Source organism: Lutjanus erythropterus, chromosome 21 (genome assembly GCF_056507025.1).
Source record: "Lutjanus erythropterus isolate fLutEry1 chromosome 21, fLutEry1.hap2, whole genome shotgun sequence".
Taxonomy (NCBI): domain Eukaryota; kingdom Metazoa; phylum Chordata; class Actinopteri; order Lutjaniformes; family Lutjanidae; genus Lutjanus; species Lutjanus erythropterus.
In genome coordinates, this window is record NC_139337.1 from 8,957,781 (window position 1) to 8,984,508 (window position 26,728).

General features: G+C 39.9%; 1 protein-coding gene across 4 annotated transcripts in view; it reads left to right on the forward strand.

Annotated features, from left to right (window-relative positions):
* Positions 1-206: 206 nt before the first annotated feature.
* Positions 207-26,728, forward strand: part of ccny (cyclin Y) — a 50,530-nt gene continuing 24,008 nt past the window's right edge. For all 4 annotated transcript variants that reach the window (XM_084747398.1, XM_084747400.1, XM_084747399.1 and 1 more), the window contains exon 1: positions 207-869. In XM_084747398.1, the coding sequence (XP_084603524.1) occupies positions 716-869 (154 nt within the window). In that variant the 5' untranslated portion in view covers positions 207-715. The remainder of the gene's footprint in view (positions 870-26,728) is intronic.

The following is a 26,728-nucleotide window of genomic DNA, read 5'->3' on the forward strand; positions in this document are numbered from 1 at the left end:
CTGTGCGTTTTTTCTTTACAAAGTTAGCTTAAACAATGTTACGATATTAGCTCAAAAAAAGTTGTGGTTGCTACTCTTTTTTTTTTCTTCTGTCATTATATTTGAAAAGAACACTACACGGAATTCATTTCAAAGCGCGAAGCTATCCCTCAACGTCGAATGAGAAATTCAGACTTTATGGGGAGTCCCTGAAAGCAGCACGACAGCGGATGTAGCGGCAGCAGTCTACAGTACATCGGCAACCATGTAGCGTTGAGAGCAGAAATATTTTCCCCCGACAAGCTAAAGTATCACGTCCTCGCTGTCACTCATGTCGCCATAAAGTAGGAGTGTATCAAAATGTGTTTGTGAAGATAACCGGACGCTCGGACGGAATTTACAAGGCGAGGGAGTCGAGTGAGAAAGCGAAGCCTGTAACAGAGAGGAGGCACTATCTGCTCTCGCCTGGACGTTTGGTTTCTGTTCTGATTTATTAGCCCACATTGGCGTCTCATCAGCTTTTTAAATGACTGCACTCGTGCGGGTGAGCGTGTTTTCGACTCGGGTGAAGGGCGTGTAACGCTAACCCGGGGTTCGTAGTTTGCACCAGGTCTGGCTGTCCGCGTTACCGCCCCGTTTTTTCTCTCCTGTAGTAACGCGAGCAGCGCGGCCGGGGGACGGCTGAAGACAGACAGTCAGTTTTGGGTTTGGACTACAACCAAAGCCTGCTCGCACCATGGGGAATACAACCTCCTGCTGCGTGTCCTCCAGCCCCAAACACCGGAGGAACAACCACTCCAGGCTGGAGCCCTACCGGCCGGAGCCGGAGCTGAGCCGGGAGGACACGGGCTGCAACCTCCAGCACATCAGCGACAGGGAGAATTTAGACGGTGAGATGCACTTAACCCCCTTTTCACTGGCCTGACTGAATAATGTGGAAATAACAGGGCTGCAACCAACAATCATTTTGATCAAGATTAATCTGTCGAATATTTTCTCGATTAATCATTAGATCAGTTAGTGGTTTAGTGACAGAAAATGGTGTTTTCCAAAGCCCAGGCTGACATCCTCAAATGTCTTATGTCCAAAACACAAAGATAGTAAGTTTACTCTCATATGATGACAAAAGAAACACCAAATATTCACATTTGAGAAGCTGAAATTAGAGAATAGTTAGGGATTAATTTAACCATCAATTAATAATTGTTGCAGCACTAGTAAATACTGTAAGAAATAATCAAATGTCTTATTTATTTTAAAATAGCTGGGTACAGTGATTTCTCTGCCAACAGGCTACCCCATACCTAAAAAGATTTAGGCTGTAATAACAGATAATGAGAGCTCGCAACATCTGTGCAAAGGACCCACCCACCCAACACACCAGTAACTACAATGCTGTGGGCTTCCTTTTCATCAGACTTCCAGCAGGTTGGATATTAACCATATCATATGGCTGATGAAGTGAATGATATCACTTTTTTTGCATTTTAAAACAAGTTCATACTCCTTGTAATTTATGCATGCATACAGTAAGGGTAAGAAAGGCTATGTAGTGAGCAAAGATGTATGATCTGATTGAACCAAATCAAACTGACACCACTATGACAGTAAAAATAAAGAGCAGTATTGACTCTTAAAATGTTAATTTAATTTTTTCTACTAAAGTTAAACAAAACACTTAACAAATATGATAAAGTTTTTATAACACATTTTGCCCAAGAATTCAAGTTAAATGCTTTGACATAAGCTCTCAAATGAGATTTTATTATAACCAATATTTATTGACTAATATATCCTGATACCAGTATAGACCGATGTAGCTGTGATGGGCCAATATTGGTTGATTATTTATTGGCCTTAATATTTATGAGACTTTTCTAATTGATACCAATAGAATACTTAATTTGATACTTTTTTCCTACTTAAGTTGCACAAGCATGTAGTATAGCCATACTTTTGAACATTTTGGTAGTGTCTCGGCACGCTGAACTGCCAGTTTCGTTAAATGCACTGGACTTTGCCACATCACAGACTGTATGGGTTGTTGCTGCTGCAGCAGTGGGCCAATCACATGTTGCATTCTGTCAAAGAATGTCTGTGGTGATTGGCTGTGATTAAAAATATACAAGTAGTATATTTTTTTTCTAGATCTCTGTAAAAAATGAATGCAGGTATGGCTTTGCTGGAAAAGTTATGATACTACTCGTTACAAGGTTACTTGCTCAATACCTTGAAGGTATTGTGTTCAGATGCCCAGCCAGTCCTCCCTTTAGGGGGCTAAAAAATCACGTGACATCAGATCCCGCATTTTAGGTTGTAACGGAGGCTTTTCTAATGCAGGCATTGGTATTGGAACAGCCTTAGAAAAAAACAGTTTGTGCAGTAAGATTATTTCAAACTGTTTTTAATTCAAACTTAATCTTGCACAATAAGTATGAACTGTGATGTTGCTCTAGAATTAAGAAAAAGGAAGCCTGATTTCAGAAAATAGAAATATAATAAATAAAATGTAATGAATTGATTTATAAAGAAAACAGACTGAATTATTTGCACAGTAGAACAAACATGTCAAAATTATGGCATTGGGATGCAAGAGTATCAAGGTACTTTTGCTGGGGAAAATACCAGATTAATATCCCTATTTGTTTCATTTCATCTTCTATCCTTATTATTCAGTGACTGGGTTCCAAGTTGGTGCTGCCTCAGACAAAACCTGGTTATTTGGTGGCTTGTGGTCTCTAGCATCTCTTTGTTGTGTTCTCTTTCATGAATGAAGCAGGAATCCCTGACTTGGACGTTGTCTTTTTCCCACCGAGTCAGAAGGCAGTTTGAATGAGTCTGCTGACTTGACCCTGAGCCCGCGTCAGTTTCACCATGTATCTGCGTGTGAAAGGGTGCGTAAGGGTTGGGACAGCGTGTTGAAGGGCGAGCGCGAGTTTGTGCTCCAGTGGGAGGTGATGTGATAATGATGGACAGTGTTTGCGACGGGATGTCCATTCATGTCCTACGGGGAGCTGAAGAGGAAATGACCTGGCAGCCTCCTGGTTCAGCGCTCATTAACACCAGTGCAGTCACACTCCGATGTACATTTTAGATCTGATGTCCCCAGGGCCAACCGGAAGAGTTTAGGGGTTGCCCTGGCCAAAATGAGGAATAGACTAGTGACACAGCTGTTGCAGGCAAAAGATGCTTTGATTTGCTATTTACCCAAATAAAAGCATAAAGTTTTAAGGATGCAACAGCTCTGAGATGGAATTTCTTGAAGCACTACTATATTGATTTTATCTGAGGTTTAAAAGTGTGTCTCATTGTGTATCACTGACAGAAAATATGCACCCAGTGATTAGTAAGGAAATAGGAAAGAGAGAGGAGGAGAGGAGGGCAGGAAATTACCAGCAATGCTTGAGAAAATGTGCAGTTATTAAAAAATGTGAAACATTAACAGGAACCAGCTTTAATTGTAGCCGTTGGAGCAAGTTGTAGCACAGCTCCCAGCTTGGTATCACATTGTCTCAGTGCTCAACAGGAGTCAAAACACAATGCAGAGCAATGTGGATAGGCTACAAATAATACAAACAGCCCTTTTACAGGGTGGGCTGAGCAAAAAACAGGTCAAAATGCCACTTGGAATTAAGTGTATCAGAGTTTCTCTGGTGTGGCAGGTTTCCTCCTCAAGCTATATCGCTCAGTCAAAATGATGTAGTGTAAAAATAAAAAGGCTAGTCAACCTCACTGTACTCCTCGCTCTGAGGATTGGGCTCCTTGTAGTGAGCAATCAGGGAAGCCTCAGGCTCTCTGACCTGTGCCCTCTTCAACTTTGTAATTGATGGGGCAGAATTGGAATGGGTCAAATGTGGTTTGACCGGTACAGTTTTTGAAGACATACAGTATCTTTGGACTTAATCTGCAGATATATAGATGTATTGCAGCAATAGTCCATCCACCCATCCATTCTCTGCTTCTTTTCTGGGTCTGGGCTGCAGTAGTAGCGAGCTAATCAAGGTAGCCCAGACATCCTCCCTTGTCACTTCCTCCTGCTCCTCCTCAGGGAGTGAACCAAAGGCATTCCCAGGCTGGATGGGATATAATAATCCCTCACAGCATGTTCTTGGTCTACTCAGGGGTGTCCTCTTAGTAGGACGTGCCTGGAATACCTCCACATGGAGGCACCCAGGGGGCATCCTAGTCAGATGTCTGAACCACCGTGAGAGATATTTTTTTCATGTGAAGAAGCAACAGCTCTGCCCTGAGTTTGTTCAGCTTAGCCTAAATACCTCACAGAGGAAACTTTGGAAAGTTTAGTTGTAGGGCTGCAACTAACAATTATTTTCAGTCAGTCAATCTGTCAGTTATTTTCTAGATTAATTGCTAGATTACTAGATTTCTGCTCCGTATGTTTTGCTACTGTCGTTGCTGATTGTATGCTTTTTATAATGAGTGAGTGTCATGAAAGGCGCCACTAAATATTATTATTATTATCATTATTATTAATTGAGTAGTTGTTTGTCTACAAAATGTCAGAAAATGGTAAAAAAAAAAAGTTGATCAAGGTTTCCAAAAGCCAAAGATGAAACATAAAATATCCACATTTAAGAAACTGGAATCAGAGAATTTTGAATTTCTTTCATGAAAAAATGACTTAAAACGATTAATCAATTACCAAAATATTTGACAATTAAATTTATACTCAATTAATAATAGATGAATCATTGTAGCTCTAGTTGCTTGTATTCACAACCACATTCTTTCAGTCATTACACAAAGATAGACCAGTGACAGTGGTATTTATGTATGTAATTTTGACCCATTTAATTCCAGAAAATGAGTCATTGAGACCACCATGAGATAACACAGTAAAGAATTTTTAGAATGGTTATGTGCTGCTAGTTGCCAAATATGACTGGGGATGTGATCTAAAAAGGTTAATAAGACATTTTTCATTCTATCTCGACTAATTTGAGCTTGGGCTGCCACCAGTAATTATTTTGATTTCCATTTAATTTCATTATTACTGTTTGGTGTATAAAATGTGAGAAAATGCCAGGTTAAGGCAGGTGTTCGCACAGGTTTTACAGATGGCGACTGCAGAATGTTACCCTCCCCTTTACCGTATCGGGAATGAACAATACTCACTGGCTGATGTTTAATGTTTGCTGGAAACATTGGTGAAAATATCAGTGAGAATGTAGTCAACCAAAGGAAATCTTGGTCGACTGAATTTTTGGTGACACGAGAGCATAACAACCAACCAATCGACCAGCTGACCAGAAGTTGTCAGCCTTATAGTCTCTGCCTGTAAACTTATTGCTTGTCATGGGAGTTGAGTGGACAAAGCTTGGCATTGTGCCTCTCAGAATGAATGGGATGGTGAAAGGAGGGCGACAACAAGAACTGGTTTCAAGCTGGTTTGTAGTGTTTGTCCTAAGCTGTTTACACAAGTGTTAAGATAAAGACTCTCTGGCCGTGTCACTGGACCTCTAATGGCATTCCACAGCTGGAGGACTCCTGTATATATACCAATCCAAGCAAATGAACACATGGGAAAGTCTAGGTCATCTTATATGTTGTAGGTTATCATGCTGTGGGTTTTATAAAGAGCTGCTATAATCTTGAGGACTTTGTGAAGAGTAAATATGGGAATGTGAAAGGAGACCATGTGATGTATGCAGGGAGATTTGTCAGAGTGAGGAAATATCTCATCTCATCATCTCCTGAAGGAAAGCAGTGTGATGGTAATCAAGTGAGTTATGTTTGATTTAGTTCTACAAATAGTGTGATTGTTGTTTGCATATGGTGCGTGCCTGCTGCTGCTTGCGTTGGTGTGTTTCATGCGTGACCCCGGCTACATTGTGAGCATGTGATTACACAAGAAAATCCACCATGAGAACTGCTGACGGTGTTGATGATGACACACACGCGCACTCTTGCGTTCTCACAAACAAAACACACACAGTTCTCGTCCTTACAAATATGAGAGGGTCTTTCAAGTAGCCCCTTTCACAAATCGGCGGTGTAATCTGATTTGCTTGAGCAGTTTCTCGTAGTCTGTAGCAGCCCTGTGTGTTGTCATCATAGCTTATATAGCAGTCAGAGTTAAAGAAGCTGAAGAGTCATGCATCTTCTGACAGCTTATTTATGTCTGTTTGTGTTCAGTCTGTCTTGCTTTATGGGCCGTACGTAACAGCGTGAATATATGCATGTTAGGACAATGCTAACAGAATGGAACAGGTCTTTGACTGAGATAAAGACATGTCACCTACCATGGATATACAAGTATAAAGGGTAGTTAAATTTTATGGTTGCTATCAATACTCAGGTTAAGTAATTGATTCCCAACAAGAGGAAATCACCCATGAAATACTCCTTCTCTCCAGCTAGTGTTGTTTGACTGTTGGCTGATGTGGTCACTGAGCTCATTTCACAGTCAAGATGCTTTACAGTCTAAATGCATTTAATATGAAAAATGCATAGGTAGTTACATAAGGGTGTGTTTACAGTAGAGAAAAGGTAGCTTTTTGGGAGCTGGATGATGTTGTCTGGCGGCAGTGATGTGGGTATAAAGGCTTTATTGGCATGGCTTCACACAGCATGAAATTTCTCTTTACTCTTTTATCTTGACCTTTTTAAAAAAATTAAAATGCAGTGAATAGGTAGGGGAAAACAATCTAATTGCATTTATTTTCACTGATAAATCATTCTCAATATAATTTGCAGTATTAGAGGGAATGATCATTTCTACATCATCATTCTCTATTTCATTGACAGACATTAAAATGATTATGGTGTGATTTTTGCAATAAAATCATCATATGGCCAAGGGTCTTTTTGTTTTTTTGTTTTTTTTTCAGTTAACATGAAAAATGGAATGCAAAACTGATTGTTTCCACTAGTTGTATCGCAATTGCAATTTCAGTCAAAATAATTGCAATATGACTTATTCACCAAATCATGCAGCCCTAGATGAAATGATCGGTTTTGGATTGGTCTCAGATTTTATGTATTGTGATAACTGTGTTTGATTACCACACTTTGAAAAACTCATAGTGACCAAAATCATCACAGTTATTATTATTATTATTATGATATTGTTAAAATGTGCTGAAAATGTTCAGAAAATACTGATACACACAATGAAAACATATCACCAACTTTTACACTGAAAACCTCTCAAGGATCTGAAAACACAACACATCCTTTGTGATGTCAGTGTTTTCACTGACACAAAGCAAACCCACGTTGCGTCTGGGTCTGGGAGACTGTTAGTAACTTGGTTGATGATGGACTGTATTTACTATAATTGTGATGAAATTTTCTGACTGTTTGAGTCTGTAGAATAGGATGTGTAGACCAGGACATCTCTGCAGCATGACAATATTCATCTTAAAATGGTATTCTGACATGCCTTTAACAAATATTCCTAAAATATACCTTCTGTTATTTGAAAATTGCAGTCAGCCATATTGCGATTTTGATCGAATTTGGATCAGTTGTTCAGTCCTAAGTGATGCAGTGTCAGTGACAGCTCTCTTCTGAGCTTCTTTTGAGAAAAATAAGCTGCCTGAAAATCAAATTACTTGCTAAAATTGAGATTTGTTGCAGTGTTTTGTAGAGGGAGATTTCCCCTGGAAGAAGAATAGGAGAGGAAGGACTCGCAGGATAAGACGATCGCAGATTAAGATTACAGATCTGCATGTGGCCCATGCTGCTCAAGATATCTGGGTTCACCATCACTGCAGCGCTCAAAAGATGGAGAATCATCCTTTGCCATTTCCAGACCCTCCGAACCAACAGCTGAGCTATATTTAGCCTAATTTGATTGGAGAACGTTGTAATGTTGTTTTGCTGCAGCAACTCTAAGTAAAGGTAAACTGAGGCCACTTAAGGTGTCTGAGAAATAAGAGAGCAGGGAACGTGATGGGAGAGGAAACAGATGGATCTTTCTCACCCTGTTTGGGTTTTACTTAACATAGACATCTGTAAATGAGCAATGGCTCCAGGCCCTGCATTCATCTCTGTCTCATCAGTGTTAAAGTTAGTTATTTCTGGAGCGCACACTCACGCACGCACACACACACGCACACACGTATATTGATGAGTCTTGCTTGCAGGCTAATTGAAATCTGGACATGGATTATTCATGCCTGGTTGATGAGCCTGGGGAGTCTCCTAACTATGAATTCCAGACGAGTTGACCTAGATGTACGGTGTGTGATACGAGTTTGTTTTGATTACAGCTGAGGTGAAAAATGCTCCTTATTGTGCTATGGTTTTTGATGTCCTATGTAAATATGCACACATTTAGATTTACATTTGATTGACATAGTACAGTTAATGCATAACATCAGAACATCAATTCTAAGACTGACATAATTACTAATAACTATTACTAACAGCTGGATGTGGGAGGCATAAGCTAACAACACACATTTGACAAAATAAATCATAAATACATAAATCATGTGCAAACATCTGATCATTTAAGAATAAATGGGTACTTGTCCATGTCTGTCTTTGTGGAACTAGTTCCTTCCATTTCAATTATTTAGTCTCTTTATTGCATATCATACATGCCCTCTTTATTTATTTGACTGTGTTTCAGCAGCAACGTAAGCTAGGGTAACTGTTATTTTCTTTATCAATTAATCTGCCAATTTTCTCAGCTGATAAAAACATGAAAAGAAGTAATATCTTGTATTTGATAACTATATTATATGTTGTACTGCTCTATAAAGCATTAAGCACTGTCTTTGTCTAAACAGTAGAGCTGATGGTGGATGGTTTAGCAGAATGTTGGCACGTCCCCCTGTCACAGGTTTGAAATCTAGAAGCATTGAACTGATTGAAGAGCCACTTTTTGAGTGAGATCAGCCAAGAGAGGCAGCTCTTCAAACAGATTCCAAACTCCCTGCCTCGACTACAGTTTGATGAGCTGTCTAAAACCAGGGCAGCAAATGTCACGTTTGGTGTCAGCCTCTCTCAGTTGAGATCTGACTGTTTCTTTATACCCACACTTTCATACAGGCATTCAATCACCACTCGGTGACAAGTCAATCATAAAAGAGGCAGCGGTAAGTGTTTGGGTTTTGAGCTTGAAGGGGTGTGATTCTCACTTTTTCTTATTTTGTTGAACTTGCTCTTTTCAGCACAGCCACCAATGCTGTCACTATCAGGTCACTGTTACCCTCTCCATGCATCTTGAAAACAGCAAATTCATGCACACTCTTTGGGTTGACTGGGTAAATGCATTTTGGTAAATGTAAGACATCATAAATTACAGTCTAAATACACATGGCATTACATGAATGAATGCATGGAGGAGTTAGTCAATGGAAAAAAAAATATCTGAAACCATTTCGACAATCGATTAATAATGACAGTTTTCAAGCAAAAATGTCAAACATTTGCCAGTTTGAAGTTTATAGGCAGCTAAAGCAACAGTACCTATAAATATGAAAGTGTGATATAGGATTACTTTCAGTATGTATTAGTGTATTAGTTTCTTGATTATTTTTTTGTTTTGCTGGGTCTTTTGTACTTGTTGTGGACACCATCTATTGCCATTACAGACTTTCCTGATTTATTTTCCTTCCATTGCAGTTTGCATTGTGTTATCTTATCAACCCAGGTGTGTGAAACTTTGCTTATCATGGGATGGTGGGTAGAACACAAGTGGCATGCCCTGCTGCACAACCAGGCCTTCATATTCAGAGGGTTCACACACATGTTGAAATCTAGCAGCTGACCTGTGCAACCTCAGTCAAGGGCAAAGTGTGTCTGACAAATGCAGGCTTGTGTTTACATCTATCATGCTGGAACATGAATTCTATTGAACACGGTGTAGTGTCTGTGTCATCTGATGTTGTGCTGGTTGTTTTGCATTTGATCCTGTCTCTAAACTGACAGGACGGCCACAGTGACTAAAAGATGAGACAAACTGGAAGCATGCTCTTGGCTGCCAACCTACATGTACTTAAGCACTGTAGCTGCATTAAATAGCAAGTAGCAGAAGTAGTAGTGGGCACCTGCTTAAGTGACTGACAATCAGTGGCTCATAAAAACAATTCATCTCCTTGAATACTTCTTATTTTTGCTCACAAAAGCCATCAGTTTCCCAAAAGGAATAGCTAATAATTTCAGAGGGAATAGTTTCCATTTAAAAAACAAATTAACTGATTCACAGTGTTAATGAAAATGCAATTGCCTCTGACAATCTCATTCTGGTGGCTCGTTTGGCTCGCTTCAGTCTACGCCTGGGAAGATGCATCCACTGCCCACAAATTACCTGCTTGAAGCGTGTTCACTCGTAGTGCTGCTGTCTCCCGAGAAATTCACATTGTAATAGTCTTCTGTCAGTTCTGATAAAGGGAAGTGAGACCGTCTTTGGATCACTGATCGCAAACACAATAACAGAAAGTGTCTCTGTGTACAGACATTTACTCCAGACAATTTCAATGCTATTGAGTTGTAACACCTATAACACTTAATACACAAACTGTGGGATGAAATCCTGTGAGATTATAGAGAGCAAAGCACAAAGGAGGGAAAGTGGGGGGTAGTTGTTGCTGTGGTTGATCACTTGACTTCATTAATCATAGCTGAGTTCAGAAGTTGATGGTCTGTATATGCGGCCGTTGTGAAAAGCTTGATGTTTGTTTTGCATTTTGCTCATATTAGAAATAGAAAAAAAGAATTATTTAAAACCCACTGTTGAAATGTGGTGCCTACTGCAGAGTTGAGCTTATTCCATCATCACTGTAAATTTTATTTTGAAAGGTCAGTCTCATGTTGAGATCAGCATATGGATGCATTAATGCATCCAAGGATTAGTGCGGTAACACACAAGTCAGGAACACAGCCTCTGATTGGTCGACAGATTAAAAAACAGGCTAACAACTGTTTTTAAGACAAAAAATGGATAAATAATTACATTAAAAGGCTTCAGTGTAATGTCAGTCTTTCCTGCTCAGTTTACTTTGAGGTCAACCCTCAAAGGTCACTTTTCCATATGGTGTGTAAGAAAATATTGAGTATCATGATATTATATTTTGTGATACTGTATCAATTCTCAAAATGCTCTATTATGACATTATGATACATGCAAAGATTCCTGGCAGTCATTAATTTTGTGTTGTGTTTAAACCCCCAACTTCTAGATAGCAGTGCTGTTATCTACCTTCCCTGTTCTCACTGCATAAAAAACTGAACTTTTTAATTTTTATACATATGGTGGTTTGTTCTTTATACAATGACAGTTTTCCTAAAATTAGATTTTAAAAAATGGTAATATATTAAATTGCTTACAGTATCACACTGTATTGCAGTACATATATATTGAATCATAACCTCAGTGTTTGTGCATCACTATCATCCTAAGTCTGCTGCATGCTTTCACTCACTTACACACTGAGCACACATTATGCACTGCCCTACTCCTTAAAGGAGCTAAACTTGTGTGTGTATATTTCAGTAAAGTCCCATAAAACACAATTGTTGTGGTAAACTGCCATCCTGTAGGAATATGTGGCTTTGTCACCATGGTAAGAAAAAATCCATACTGTCACAGCCCCACCTCAGGGGGCTAAAAATGTCATCCTTATCTAATAGAAACACTAGATGTGGAATGTCAACATTTATAAGGGCTTATGGGCAGAAGACCTGCTAAAGTAGTTGAGGTCCGTACGGAGCTATTAATAGGTGTGTTTGAAGTCAACCTTCATGCTCGTGTTAGAGCACAAGGAGGTTGAAATAGGATTTCCCCTTATATCTGCTCTGTATTTAGGTTTCCCCTCTGATGGTCAGAGCAGAGAGAGAGAGAGTGAGGGGGAGAGGAAAACCTAAAGGATTTATGTTATAAACTTGCCTGACCTGTTTGTTTTGGTTTTGTGCTGTCAAAGGGTTAAGCTCAGGCTTTTGTAAGAGAGCTGTGTAGTGAAGCGTGGGAATGCCAATAGCCTCTGTGATCCAGGTCTTCACCTCATCATGGGGAGCGTATTCCCCAAATCCAACTTGTTAAGAGTGTGTACTTCTTGTAAGCAGGAAGAACAAAAATCAGTGAATGCCTACTTTTGAGTGTAAGTAGATTCCCATCAGTGCTCTTGAATGGTATAATCAGAAATCAGCTTACATAATGCAATCTGTCTGTTTGCCCGCTGAAGTGGTGCTTTCAGTTATGTGCACACTTGGGAACGGGACTCGGTGGCAATTAGATGTGGTGTTTGGGGGCTCAAGAGATCATTGGGCACAGCTGTTAGCAGGCCACTTGCATTACTGGCAAATTTGCTCTGCGAAATGAGGGAGTTTGCCTGTCTTGCTTTGAGCAGAGAGGACACAGACATCCAAATTCTACAGACAGATTTAGTTTACAGGGTTAGCCTTTGCGACTGCATTTGACCTCACTGAGCTCTCCACAATGGGATTTAAATGAGAGATTTACATTTATTACCCCACACTCGATTCTGACTGAGTGAAAGAGACAGAGACCTAAAGCCGGCTGAGTACATTATGCAATCCCTTTTTCTTCCACATGTTGCATAAATGTTACAAAAAGCTGTTTCTGACCAAAAGCAACCCATTTGGCTAGTAAGGCAGGTTAATTATTTATCTTTCTGGTTCAAGCCCAATGTTGAAAACTCCTTGAGCGGAATAGAGTTAGATAGTGGTAGCATATGAGCTGCCTAGTATGTGTCTAAATGTGTCTGCCTATTGTATGTCTAAAGAAATCACAAATGAAATTAGGCCTTTAGATGGAAATTTGCTGCACTTATTTCAGATCTGCAGTAAAGTGCTGACAGAATTGCATAGATTCACACATCCAGTCTCATGACATTACATCAGCCATACAGCTGCTGCTGTTGGACTTCCTGTATATACTGCGGTGAGTGGATGAAGCAGCATACATTTTGTCCCTGGAAAGATTACCTCCCTGCTTTTAGTAAATGGTAATTCACTGGGTAAATTGTAGCCCATCAACAGGGCAACACTCAATTTCACTCAACACCGGTTTAATTTAAATCTCTCATTAAATCCTAATATTTTTAAGTGAGTATGAGACATAGTAACTGAAAACGTATTAACACAGGTAAAACTCAAATTGTGAAATGGACAAAAATCTGTTTGATGTCTGCAGTCCATCGAATTCACGTGGGATTTCATGTGATTTCCTGTGAGGGTAATCACTGCACAATCTCATGATGCTCTCTCCTATAGAAAAGCTCATGTTTGAATGATTATTTCTGATGTGTTGTTGAAAGTAGTGCGTGAAGCTGTGCTGTTTCTGCTGATTCTAGCGGAGTCTGGACTGATTTGGGCGGCTAACTGAGCGTGCAGCCATCAGATGGGACCACTTGAGTTGTTGGTGGTGGTCTGGTCAGCAGGTGGGGAGGTAATTACATGCTGTGATTGGCTGTTGGAAGTTGGTCTGCCAGCAACACCTGACAAGCTACACAGTCAATAACAGATAGCTGGACTGGACATAATGGCCTATTGCAGTGATTTGCTTCAGTATGATTATGGTGCACCTGTTAATTTTCATCTCAAAGGGGGATTAGTTAAAAAAAGTGTTTTTTTTTCATATTATTTTATATTTTAAAGGTGTGGAAGATTTAGTGGCATCCAGAGGTGAGTTTGCATATTACAAACACCCCATCTCACTCTCAAACTCCAGTTGTATTGGAGAACCTACAGTGGCTGCAATACCACTTATGACAATTATATTGAATTTCTGCAATATTCTGCCAATAAATCCTCATAAATCTTATGCACTGGACCTTTAAGTCGCATAAGTGTGATGTTACCCTTGATCCTTGTGGGTATACTATAGAATACTTATTTTATTTGCCTCCCCCATTGTCTGATATCAGACAGAATTGTCCAGTAAGAATTGGACACTATTTCCATCTTCATCAGTCAGCTCTGCTGCCTGATATCAGACTGAATTGTCAACTTGTTTTTCACTCCATTTCAGAGAATCAAGGTGTGGACCCAGGTAGGCTGGGGTATTGTTTTGGTTTTTGAAATGAATGATTGTTGACGACATTGAAGACCTGCTTGGAGCTAGAAATTTAAAAATACAATAACGGTTAACAGTTTACTTAAGTTTACTTAAATGTAAAAATACAAAACCCACACAACACAAATTTACTGAACAAATTTACCTGATAAATAAAACCTAACTGATCTACACAAATGTAACACTAAATAATAGAGTGCTAAGAACAGCAAAATACATTTTGATCCAGTATTCTTAGATTTGGCAAACTTCAGCAAGTCTTTTGCATAAATATGATTGTATTTGCTAACCTATGGAAAGGCTGCTGTTATCATCACTGCAGTCATCAGACACATCACAACTACTGTTTTATATCTCTGCTCCCCACCTGATGCCCACACTGCTGGCTGATGTGCTTGTCATGCATGTCATGTATGTCTTGCATTTGACACCCATCTTCTCAGCACTCACACAAGCAATCGAGCACGATGCATCCCTCTGCTTACAAGTGTGTCCCTGTGCGTAGCCAGATGCTTCCCCCGCTAACATGCACTTGTTCTGAAACAAGTATTGCCCGTTGCACTTGCTTCTGAGTGCCACACAGTACAGCCACATGTCAGACTGTTTATCTTAATATTTTAGCCATGTAGCTTGGACCTAACAGAAGGCGATCTAAGTGTTAGAAAGGCTGATGTTTTATGATTCTTGAACTGATTTCAGGTGTGCTAATCAGTCCCAGTCTTTGTCAGATATGCGTTCAGATTGTTGTCACATTATCTGAGTAAGATACCATCCAGCCATTTTCTGAGCTGCTTCTTCAGTTCAGAGGCCTTGGTAGGGGCCTATATCCCAGCACACATTATGCAAAGGTTCCTGGTCTGTGTCAGCTACTGAAATATCTACCGTATGTGTGTGTGTCTGTGTGTGTATCCATGATAAAAGTCATTGTTATTCTGGTGTGTTTGCTTGTGTTTGTAGTGATTTATGCATGGGTGCTAACGTCCATAATGGGGAATGTGTGCATGCATGCCAACATTAGGGTGCGCGCATGTGTAGTGTGGAAATGTCAACACAGACAGAGTATGACGGAGCTTGGCACAGATGGCCTTCCTGTCATCCTCAGCTCCTTCCACAGCTTGACACCGGATGAAGCTCACGCAGAGAGAAAGAGAGGGAGACAGTGGTTTGGATTAAACAAGGAGCTGTGAGGGAAGCATCGGGTGGTGGCAGGCTAATGCATCACAGATTGGTCCAGCAAACACATTTCTATCTGCAGGGCAAGAAACACACTTTTTAGAGTCGGAATAGCTACACTGTTAGGATGAAAGAGCATGAAAAACAGTAGTTATAGTAAGATGGGTGGTGTGATTAGCTGTTATGATCTTGCTGGAATAGCAGTGGTTTAATTCCTTTGCATTGGAATTTGCTTTGAAATACTTGTATGGATGCTTATGTACATTGCAGAACACATACAGCCTGTGTGTCCAGTCTGCTGCCTGCAGGCACGGTGATATTTTCAGATTTTTCTCCCAGACAAACATAACTGATGTTGATCTCTCATGGTGGTGCATGGATCATGTTCTGCGGGGACAGATGGTCAATGGCAGGAAAGGAACTTGGGGGGGGGGTTGTATTGCCTTTTTAAACTTCACATGGCTCTCATATTGAGACATACATCACTGTTATCAAGTGCCGTTTCAGTAACCACAATTTTGAAATACTGCGCTATTGACAAGCCAATCACAGGGGATGGCAAGCAACCGCAATGTTTTCTTTTTTATGAAGGTCCGTCTTGTTTTACACTTCAATACTTGTTAAATGAATGAACCAGTGCTTCAAAAAATTTGACAAGCCATCTGAGGGCCAGTAATGGTTCAAGCTCAGGGGAGGATCAATACCAGCTGTTCGTGGCCCGACTTCAAACTTTGCAGCTGCAAATTTTGCCATGTTTTCTGATTTTAATGTGGCTACCACCACAAGCTGGGGCGATGTTAATATTAACTAATGTTGTAATATTAAGGAACATTCAAGGAGAAACCACGTGAATGTTAAGCCTCAATTGAAGCCAACTAAAAAATGAGAGTAGCAGATCAGAGGATGATAACATTCTTCACACTGCAGGCTGACCTGCGTTAGCTTTGTTGCTGTGTGGAAACTGGCCAATTCACCCTTGTGCGTGTATGTTTGTGCTGCTGCTGTGTGTAAGTTTACTTGATAGATGTGACCTGAAGGTAATGATACAGCTACGTGTGGAAAAGAAATGGCTTTGCTAGCTTGCTCAGACTTTAAAGTTGCCTTGAGGTGAGATACACAGATAACTGTTCACTTTGCATTTGCAGCAAATTACTACATTTTGTCATAAATGAAGTAATTTGCAAAAATGAATATTGCTAATACTGCATACCGCGCTGTTAAGCCAAGCTAAATAACCACAAAGGGAATTGTGTCACAATGACAGCCCTGTTGTTACCTTTACATTTCCTGAACCGGGAGATGGTGCCTAAATATATGCTAGTAATCTCCAGGAAAATTGGATTGTTTTGGAGCAGCCCTGTGAGTTATCATCTCTATCTTGGTTTTCATGACCTATCACTCCTGTGTACCTACCTCATTTCTTTATTTTTAAACCCCTGTAATGCCCTTGCCACTAATTGGTCATCACTTTCCCATATGTTTTACCCTGGCGCCCGTCAACCCAGCTGCCCTTTTGTACCATAATTACTGTCATCCAGTGTGTAAATACTGATGGAATCCATGGCAGTGCTTTACTGCAGTGTGTTTATGTCTGCCAGAGGGTGTGCATATGTATCTCGCTGTACGTCTTGTCATAAAGACATGTTTAAAAGTTGTGGCATTCTTCAACATACTGGACAGTGAGGCTTGCTTGTTTTTCTTCACTTCACTCATTAATTTTCTTTTCCACCAGCTCTGTGTGCACACATTTCTTTTATTCTGTTAATATCAACACAGTCCTTGACCCTGAAGCCATGCAGCAGAGCTCTTTCATTGACAAACCTGGAATTTTTCTTGAGGTTGAACTGTCTTGTTTCACTGGTATAAGTGTACTGTACTGTCACAGATTTATAAGATTTACATAATTATAGATATCAGTACACACCAGTCATAATTGGTTTCTGTTTGTCAGAATAATTTTATTTCTGGTTTTCTGGTGCAAAATTTGAGAAAATAAGAAAAAAGTATGACTTCCTGTCTCTGCTAGTGGAGCAATGTGTGAATGTGTGAGGGTGGTGTAAGAAGGCGATGTAATGGATTCTGTACTCGTGCTCTGTGTCATACAGCGCCGCTGCATCATCAAGCACAATAAGACTGCAGTAATTAGTCCAGCGTAGTGTACAAGCAGGTGGGAGAGGTAGAGAGAGATAGATAGAGCAATGGAAAGGAAGAAAAAGACAGCGAGCGAGCCTGGCTGTCTGTCTTTGCCTTTGATGGGCCTGCCTTTCAAGCCAGCGTTGCCTAGTTACAGCGAGCAGAGGATGCAGGGAAGGGAGGGGAGAGAAAGTGGGAGGGTGGGTTTACGGCTCTCAGCTGGGTTCAGAGTAAATGAGTCCTCTGCCTGCCCATGTACTCTTCAACCCCTAACATCCCCTACTTACCTCTGTCACTCACTCACTCACTCACTCACTCACTCACTCACTCACTCACTCACTCACTCACAAGTCGTCTTCATATTAACCTGATGTTTTGATGAAATTATGGTTGTAAAATCTATATTTTACATCTGATATAACAATGTGTGGATTTAAGTTGAGACAGATTTGATCCGGGATTGTTATCGGGTGTCGATACTGACGCACTTCACTCATTGGACGTAGGACTGTTGTCACCAATCTACGTACAGATCCAGATTCCATAGACTGATGCTTTTATGACAGCGTCCAGTTGTTTTGTATTTAACTAGTTTGTCTGCTGTTACGAACAGAATATGTGTGTGATAATCAATGAGATACAGAGAGGGAGAAAAGAGAAAGAAAGAAGGTGAAAGACCGATGGATGTACAGAGAGGGACAGACATGCTGCTTGGAGCCTGCCATCATACCATAGTTGTCAAAAGTATCAATACTCAATACTGACAGTTTTTCACTACCTCATATTTAAAACACAATACTAACATAGGAGTGTCAATAGTATCGAGAGTACTGAGACTTGCTGCAAAACCAGACGTGACTTTTTCTGTTCCAGCACTAGAGCCTGACTGATACTGGGTTTTTGGGGCTGATACCAAATTTGGGGAGTACAAACATTCTGTTATTGGTAATTTGTTTAAGCAAAGTTTTAAAATGCTGCTTATAAAACTAAAAAAAACATTAAAGCAATCTGTATTGTGTTCTGTAAAAAAAGAATCAGCACTGTGGCATGCAAAATCTTTAAAAAAAAAAAAATTTGAGTTACTGGCCTCACTAAATGAAATGTTAACAATTGGAGTGCTGCTGCTCTCTCCTTGCCATTGCAACATATTTTTCCATCTCCATCTGTCTGTCCTTGCAACATCATTCACTGCTGCCTCCTCTGTCCCCTTGACATATCAACATTTCTTTCTAGTTTCTGTTGAGAGGTGTAAAAAAGAAAACACGGCTTTTGTTCTTCGTCGTCTGTGCCCTGTCCGCAGCATTTATCATGTTTTTTTTTCCTTCTTTGGGAAAAGTTTGTTTTCTCTTTGCTCGTCTTCCCTGCCCTGGGTTGTTCCATTTCAGCTTCACCTAATTACAGCCATCTATCAAGTGTAACAGTAATCAACAGCAGTGCTTCACATCCAACACCTCAGTACACATATACACATGGCCAGGTACCCTGCCAGGGAATGTCACTGTAACAAATCACTGTGATGGATTGTAGGAATTTTGGGCCAGTTGGATGCGTTAATGTAGTCCTCCCAGCACAGAGCTGCGAGGCTGTAATTTGTTGTAGTTCCTCACAAGGTCTTTCCTTGTATGAGTGCGGGATGCCTTCCCCTCTCAAAACAGGACGTAGCTGTGCAGACAGACAAGAGGTGTGGTGTGTGTTTGGTAATCTATAGCTTAACTTTGACCTCACGGTGATGTATTTCTGTGCATGTGTGGAAGGAGCAGTGGAAGAGGGTACAGATGTGTGAAAACTGTTACTTTCTTTTTAATGATCTATAATGTATGTATTTCATGTACAAGTCATGAAATAAATGAGACTTGTTGATTTCAGTCACCATAATTCTTCTGCAACACACAAGTCAACAATGCAGCTGATAGATAATGTTGTATTTTGAATAATTTAAGTGAGTTGTTTCACCCGCCCCCTCCTCCCCTGACTCAAGGAAGCTCAAGCAGGCTGCAGGAACGCTACAGGAGCACAAGATGAGTGCATCATTATAATTTGACAATAACAAGTAATGGTGAGTCCTACACTGCAAGTTGATCAGCTGTTTATAACTCTCAGTTGTCTGTCAGTGTAAAACTAAGCCCATTATCCTGAAAACAAAAGCACACTGATCTGAAATGACACACTGAAGATCAGTCGCTGCCTGCCTTCTGTCTGCCAAACTTCACTGACACAAACACATTGCTCAATTAACCGTTCTAAACATCTACTCCTTCTGAAAGATAATTAATGATTTTTTACAACTCATAAACAGACAGTTACTCATGCGGCAAACATCCAGCATTTAACTAAACATGAAACGAGATGCAAAAACAGTCATTCTGACTGGCTGTAGTCTTGCAGGTATTTCAGCTCAGTGTGTTTCCTTCACTTCAGATGACATATAGTCATTTTATTATGGTAAATACATTACAGATATTTCTTCTTTAACCGGGTCTTACCTGTGTGCCTTGATAAATAAAGTGATCAAATTTAAAGTAAGGTGGTTAAATTAAAAGTTAGGTTTTTTTCTTTTAACCTTTTTTCCTGGTCTTTATTAAAAATAGGCCATTAAAAATCATTAATATAGACTGAAATGAAACATTTCATTGTTATACATTTTCAGCTGTCTCAACCCTAACTTTGACTATGACTTTTGTTTCTCTTAAATTTTTTTTTCTTTTTTGAAATATGTCAACAACAATTGGATGGAGTGCCATCAAATATAGTCAAGACATTCTTTCCCTCCTTGTGATGGATTGTAAAGACTTTGGTGATGCCTTTGCTTTTCATACAGTGTAATCACCAGGCTAACATTTGAATTTCTCAACTTTGCTTTATGACGCAAATCCTGCAAAAAAAACAAACATTTTTTTACTTTGCCATCAGCCTCAGATGTGCTACAAGATGGTGAATATTATACCTGCTAAACATCAGCATGTACACTTTGTGCATGTTATCATGCTGACATTAGCATTTAGCTCAAAGCACCTGTGTGTCCAAATACAGCTTCACAGAGCAGCTAGTATGGCTGTAGACTTTTGTCTTGTTAGGACATTCAGTATGTACTGTTGGTAAATGGACAATTGGTGATCCTGTCATTAATTTAGTTTTTGTTTAAAGAGGAAAGAGATAAAAGTATATTCTAAGCATTTTTCCACTCCTCAGCTGACCAAATGTGAAAGTGCTAGTGCAGGTTTGAGCTGTCAAAACTGAGGCTGCCTCTTCTTCTCCTTCTCCTTCTTCTTCTTCTGTGGTATTTTTGTTCTGCCTACAAGTGATTTCCACTGCCTTTTGACTGTGGCTCAGTATTCTTCACATTTCACACAAATGTGGAACTACAGCAAAATAAAAAGGCCGTTTCTTCTCAGCATTTGTTTTCACCAAGCTTTTCACTCAAGCAGCACAGCAACACTTCCTACACTTGTTGTCAGGCGGCTGTGGCTTTGACTTACTGTCGACTGCATTCGGTTATCGTAACCTTCTGCACATATGCCTCGGCTTAAGACATATTGAAGTGATGGAAACAAAATGTTATGACTTCTGTCTTTTTTTTAATGTAAGGCTTGTGAACACACATATGAAGCAAACTTGTGTGACTGAGTTCTGCTGAAGTCATCAGAATGGGAATGTACTTTTCTGCAAGTTCAGGAGAAAATCCCAACTCATTCCCTCCATCTTCTTGTCCCTGTTGGCTTTTCTTTGATAAAAGCTCAGCTCTTTTCCTCTGATGAGTCCGCATCACTGCGCTGAGTTCGGCAGATGTCTGCAATCAATGATACTCGCTCAGGGGCGCTTTAAGCTGTTAGGAAGAGCTGTGATGATGCTGCTGGGGGTTTGTTTCATTGTTGTGCGTGTTTGTGTTAATGTCTGTGTGTAGAGAAAGCTAAAAGCAGGGTGAGTCATTAGGCATTAATTTATTCAGTTGGTTTCCCATTCATTTAGTCTCTCAACCTGTAACCCTGCCTCTCTTTTGAGTTTCAGAAATGTGAATTTTGCCAAAATGAGAGTCAAGAGGTTAACTCTATTCAGCCCGACGTTATTTGTATAGCACCTTCCATACACACATGCAGCCCAAAGTGTTTCACATAGCAGAACTAAAACAACACAGACAAGAAACAAAGAAAAACACTAATTTTGCAAGAATAAAAATGCCAATAAAAATTAAAAACGAATAAATAAGCCAGTAAAAAGAAAAATCAGGGATAAAAATAACACAAAAGCAGTAATTGAAGCTCAAATACTAAGGTTATAACATACTCCCAATTAAAAATTAAAAGCCAGATTTAAAAGATAGGTCTTTAATTTCCTTTTAAAACTACCAAGAGACCTTGCTATTCTAATATCCAGAGACAGTTAAGGGGCATAAAAACAGGAGGCACCCTGCCGTGTGTTTATGGGACACATTAGGAACATTTAAAAGACAAGCAGTGGAGGACCTCAGTTATCTGGCTGGAAGATGAAATAAAAGAAGATCTCTGATGTAGGGAGAAGCAACCTCATTTGAAGCTTTACAAACAGGTAAAAGAACTTTCAAATGAATTCTTAAAGATAAGGTTGCCAGTGTAGTGTCATAAGCTGTGGGTTGATCTATTTTCTTTGTTTTAGTTAAGACTTTGACTGCAGCATTCTTAACTTGCTGTAGTTTTCTTACAGACTTTTTCAGTAATACAGTACATAATAAAACAGTATTTTTGTGTCTTTCTGAGTTAAAAAAAATAGGTCTGACTTTGACAATATTCCTGAGATTAAAAGAGGGTGTTTTAATATGATTATTAAAAAGAGAATTAATCACTCCCCAATTTGTGATGTGATTTAATCTGTCCGTTAAGGCCAACAAGCACAGTTTCTGTCTTTCTGCTTTGGGACCTATTAATTATGGAATCTGAGTGTTTTTTCCCTAATTTCTGAATGTGAATGTCAGTGAGATGGACAATAAGAGCACATGGTGCATTTGGGTCATTTGGTGAGACAGAAATGTACAGTTGTGTGTTGTCAGCACAGAAATGGTAATTGACACAGTGGTGATCAATGATGTTTCCAAGTGGGGGCATATATGATGAAAACAAAATTGGGCCAGGAATGCTACGATATTCCAAACCAGGATCACGCAAGCTAACAAAAAATGTTCACCAGTTATATATAAATCTGATACCAGGCTGGTACACAGTCAGAAAGACCCACCCTTTTCTGAAGTGTGTGAATTAGTGCTGCAACTACAATCATTTATGTAACTAATTATTTTCACAATTAATTGATAAGTTGTTTTGTCCTTAAAATGTCAGAAAAAAGGTTGATCAGTGTTTCCAAAAGCCAAAGATGACAGAAACCAGACAATATTCACATTAATAATTGACTACTCATTGCAGCCCTACTGTCAATTAAAATATCATGTTTGATTGGATTCAATGTCACACTGAGGTCTATTTGCATCAAAAATAATTGTAAAGTCATTTACAACTTTTAGTTACATGACAGCAAATGAATCCAGCAAATTAAAGAATGAATTTTTAGTGTGTTGTGAGGACTGAGGTGGTGTAACAGGTAGTTTGTTTGATTTATTATATCATCCGTACAGAAAAGGCTCTTGACAGTAGTGTGATCAGATGGGATATTGTTATTAAGGTGTTTCTCTTCATAAAAATCTGACCAGTGCTGCTTTAACTCTTATCACACACACTGTTCAAATGAAAACACAGTGGCTGTATCATTACTTGATACGGTGGTAAATGCCACAACACAGATAAGACACTTTCACAGAGGGGGCAGGGTTAATGCCACAGCAGAGCTTGTAATAACCTCAGTCCATACCTCCTGTGTGCTCTGTAAACTCTTTTGTTATCCAAGGTGAGAGCCACTTAACTGTCGAGATCTGCCCTGTGTCGCACATTCACAGCCTATACCCTGCTCGCTAACAATGCCCGCTGAGCATGTTAACGGCTGTGCGGCTGTGCCTTCACTTTTTGATCTCTCACTTTTCTTCTTTTTCACATTACAAGGCACGCACACTTGCACAGGAGTGTTATCAGGGCCAACTCACAGCACCAGCATGTGATGCAGCAGTCTTAAAGTTTGTGCTTTGATAAGTGTCAGATGAAAAGTGCTTGGCTTTGCTGCCCCAAACTGCACTCTAGAGGTGGTTTTACACCAGAAAACAGATAGAAGAGGTTCAAGTGCTGCTTGCTTTGCCCCTTTTTCTTCACAAATCTTAGATTACACTGGCGTGTTAAGAAAAAAGCATTCTGTAAAACAATGGTCCTTACAAAAGGTTGAACCTGAGACTGAGCTACAGCCCTGATTCCAAAATAGATGACTGAATGCAATGATTTCCAAATCCTTAAGACCTGTATTCGATTACAGTACAAAGATAAGACATTTCATGTTAGAACTGATACAATTTATTGTGTTTTTTTTGTAAATATACACTCATTCTGAACTTGATGCCAGAAAAACAGTCCAAAAAGGGCGGGACGGGGGCAACAAAAGACTGGGATCGGTGTGGAATGCTCTAAACACACATTTCACAGGAAGATTCCACGGGTAAACAAGTTAATTGATAACAAGTAGTTTTAACTTGATTGAGCATGAAAGGACCATTGAAAGGGCTCGAAAGACTCAGTTATTCATAAGCAAGGATGAGGTGAGGTTCACCACATGTGAAAAAACTGTGTGGACAAATAGTCCAGCAGTTTAAGAAACACATTTCTCAGTGGACAATTACAAGAAATTTAAGGATTCATCATCTACAAATCATAATATTGTTTAAAGATTCAGAGAATCAGGAGAGATCTCTGCACATAAGGGCGACACTGAATACCTGTGGTCTTTGACCCCTCAGGTATAAAGGATACTACATGGGCTCAGGAGCACTTTGGAAAACTGTTGTCAGTAAACAGAGTTTTTCTCTGTCTCGACAAATCCAAGTTAAGACTTGACCATCCAAAGTGAAAGACATGTATCAACAATATCCTGAAATGCTGCAGGCTTCTCTGGGCCAGAGGTCATCTGAGATGGAGTCTTTTTCAGAGATGTCCCTGCTTATTTCAGCAAGGCGATGCCAAGACATGTTCTGCACGTGAGTGGCTTCTTAGTCAAACAGTGTGGTTACTAGGCTGTCCCTGCAGTCCAACTGAAGTCATATATCAAGCAAGAATAAGAAAAAAAAACTTTTGAAACTCCAACAATTAGTGTCCAAAGTTCCCCAATGCTAAAGGAAAAGGTGAACACAGTGCTAAAAACATGACCCTGTCCCAACTTTTTTGTAACATGTTGCAGGCATCAAATCCAGAATGAGAGTATATTGACAAAAACAATTAAGTTAATCAGTTAGAACATTAAATATCTTGTCGTTATACTGAATTCAATTGAATATAGTTCAAAAAGGATTTGCAAATCATTGCATTTGGTTTTCATTGAAGTTTTACATAGTGTCCCAATTTTTTGGGAATCTGGGTTGTAAATGACTTTATGATCCCAAAGCAGCACACATCAGTGGTCCAGTCAGGCTGCATCATTTCAAACAGCAACAGAACAGCCTGAATTCAAGATACAAAAATAGTATCCAGCATCACACTAACTATAACCATGCAACACAGTGTTCCTTTTAACCCGTCTATTTTCACACAGCAGCTACATCGTGTGCTCTTTTCTCAGACACTGCATTACAAGATGTGCTGTGTGCTGCTTCTTATCTCGACCATGTGGGCGTACCGTTTGATAGCATGCTGCTGACAGCCGGGTGGTGCCGTGCTGCACCATCTGGATCCCCTCAGGCTGGCACCTCAGCAGGGCAGCCAAAAACCAGCAAAGGGTCTTCCTGTCTGGGCTGATGTTGCAACCCAAAGCCGCCCTCGTGACATGCTCAGAGGGCAGGCGGGCACAGTGCCAGCTAACCGCTAACCACAGTAATACAGATATTCCTTTTCACAATGTGAATGTTGGCAGTATGAAAGGAATTTGCTTCCCCTTGTCCTGCAGGTGGTTGCAGCTGTTTTTTTTGTTTTTTTTTTTCAACTAGAGCAGCATGATAGGGTTTAAAAAAATCATATTGCAATTAATCAGACAGGTATTGCAATGGCGATATGATTCACATTAAGTGGGGATCATTTTTGCATCACAATTTTAATTTTCTCTGGAAAAAAAGCTATTAAAGTTATGGTGATGTGACAACAAGATTTGTAGGCCAGTGCATCTCTGCAGCACTACAGTACTTCATTATTTTGCTGTCACACGTCACACATTTTTCCTTTATCAAACGAATTGCAGCTTACTGGAATTTGGAAATTGCACTCTGCCATATTGAAATTTTGATAATATTTCTATTAATTTTGCAGCCCTAATTTCGACCAACTTAACTTTCAATGGAGACAAGTGTGGAGAAGAGGGAGGAGAGGCAGCAATGAACTCGTTTATTCATATGTAATCTGAATTTGTTTGAGTTGAGGAAAACATTCACAGATAAATATCAGATTTTTTTAAATTAAGAAAGAAATACAGTTTAATGCCAAAGTAGCTTGGTGTTGGGGGAGCATGCAGCCCATTTATATAGGCTGGGCAGCAGCCATGTGTTAGGTGCCGGCCTGTGGCCCTTTGCTCCGTGTCTGCCCCCACTCTGTCTCCCATTTCCTGTCCAATAAAGGCTAAAAGGCCCCCAGAAAATCTTTAAAAAATGTTTAGAGCTGCAACAGTTAATTAAATTATGCACAAACTATTTTGATAATTGTTTAGTCACTTTGAGTAATTCTTTAAGAAAAAAAAGTCCAGCTTCTTAAATATTTTTTGGTTTCTTTATTCCTCATTGCCAGTACAATGAATATCTTTTCTATCTTCCATTTATTATTGTATTATTGTGTTGTCTTCCATGGCTGCCTCTGACAAAACAGATCCCAGGTGATGCATTGTCTCAGCTTTGAATGGCCTCTAAGTTGCATGGTTGAAAGAAGTGTATTTACTTATCAGAGTATTATATGGGAAGAAGAGCAGTGGGTTATGGCTGTTTTAGTGTCCCATCTTCTTTTGGGTTCCTCTTTCATCTTGCTATAGACGTGTTCATGTGTGTTCTGCAGGGTTTCTGCAGGAGCATAAATGGTGGAACTTAAAACACTCCTGGCTGAAATCCACACACTGACCTATTCCCCGCACTCTTTGTTCAGCTTACCTCCCTAACAATGTGTAACCGCCACCCCCTACTTCATTTCCTCTCCGCTTCCTGAAACGCAGGAAGTTGGGTGCTTTTCGTCTACCCCAGGTTGGAGAAAAGGGAGAAAACTGGGGAGGGTGGAGCCACACCAAAGGTCGCTGACACCGGCCACCCAGATGGACACTCCCTGGGTCCGTGGACAGTCAACGTCCTGTGTTAAAAATGTGACATCACTGTGAAAAACTCCACTTTCTAAATGATATCCTTGCAATTTT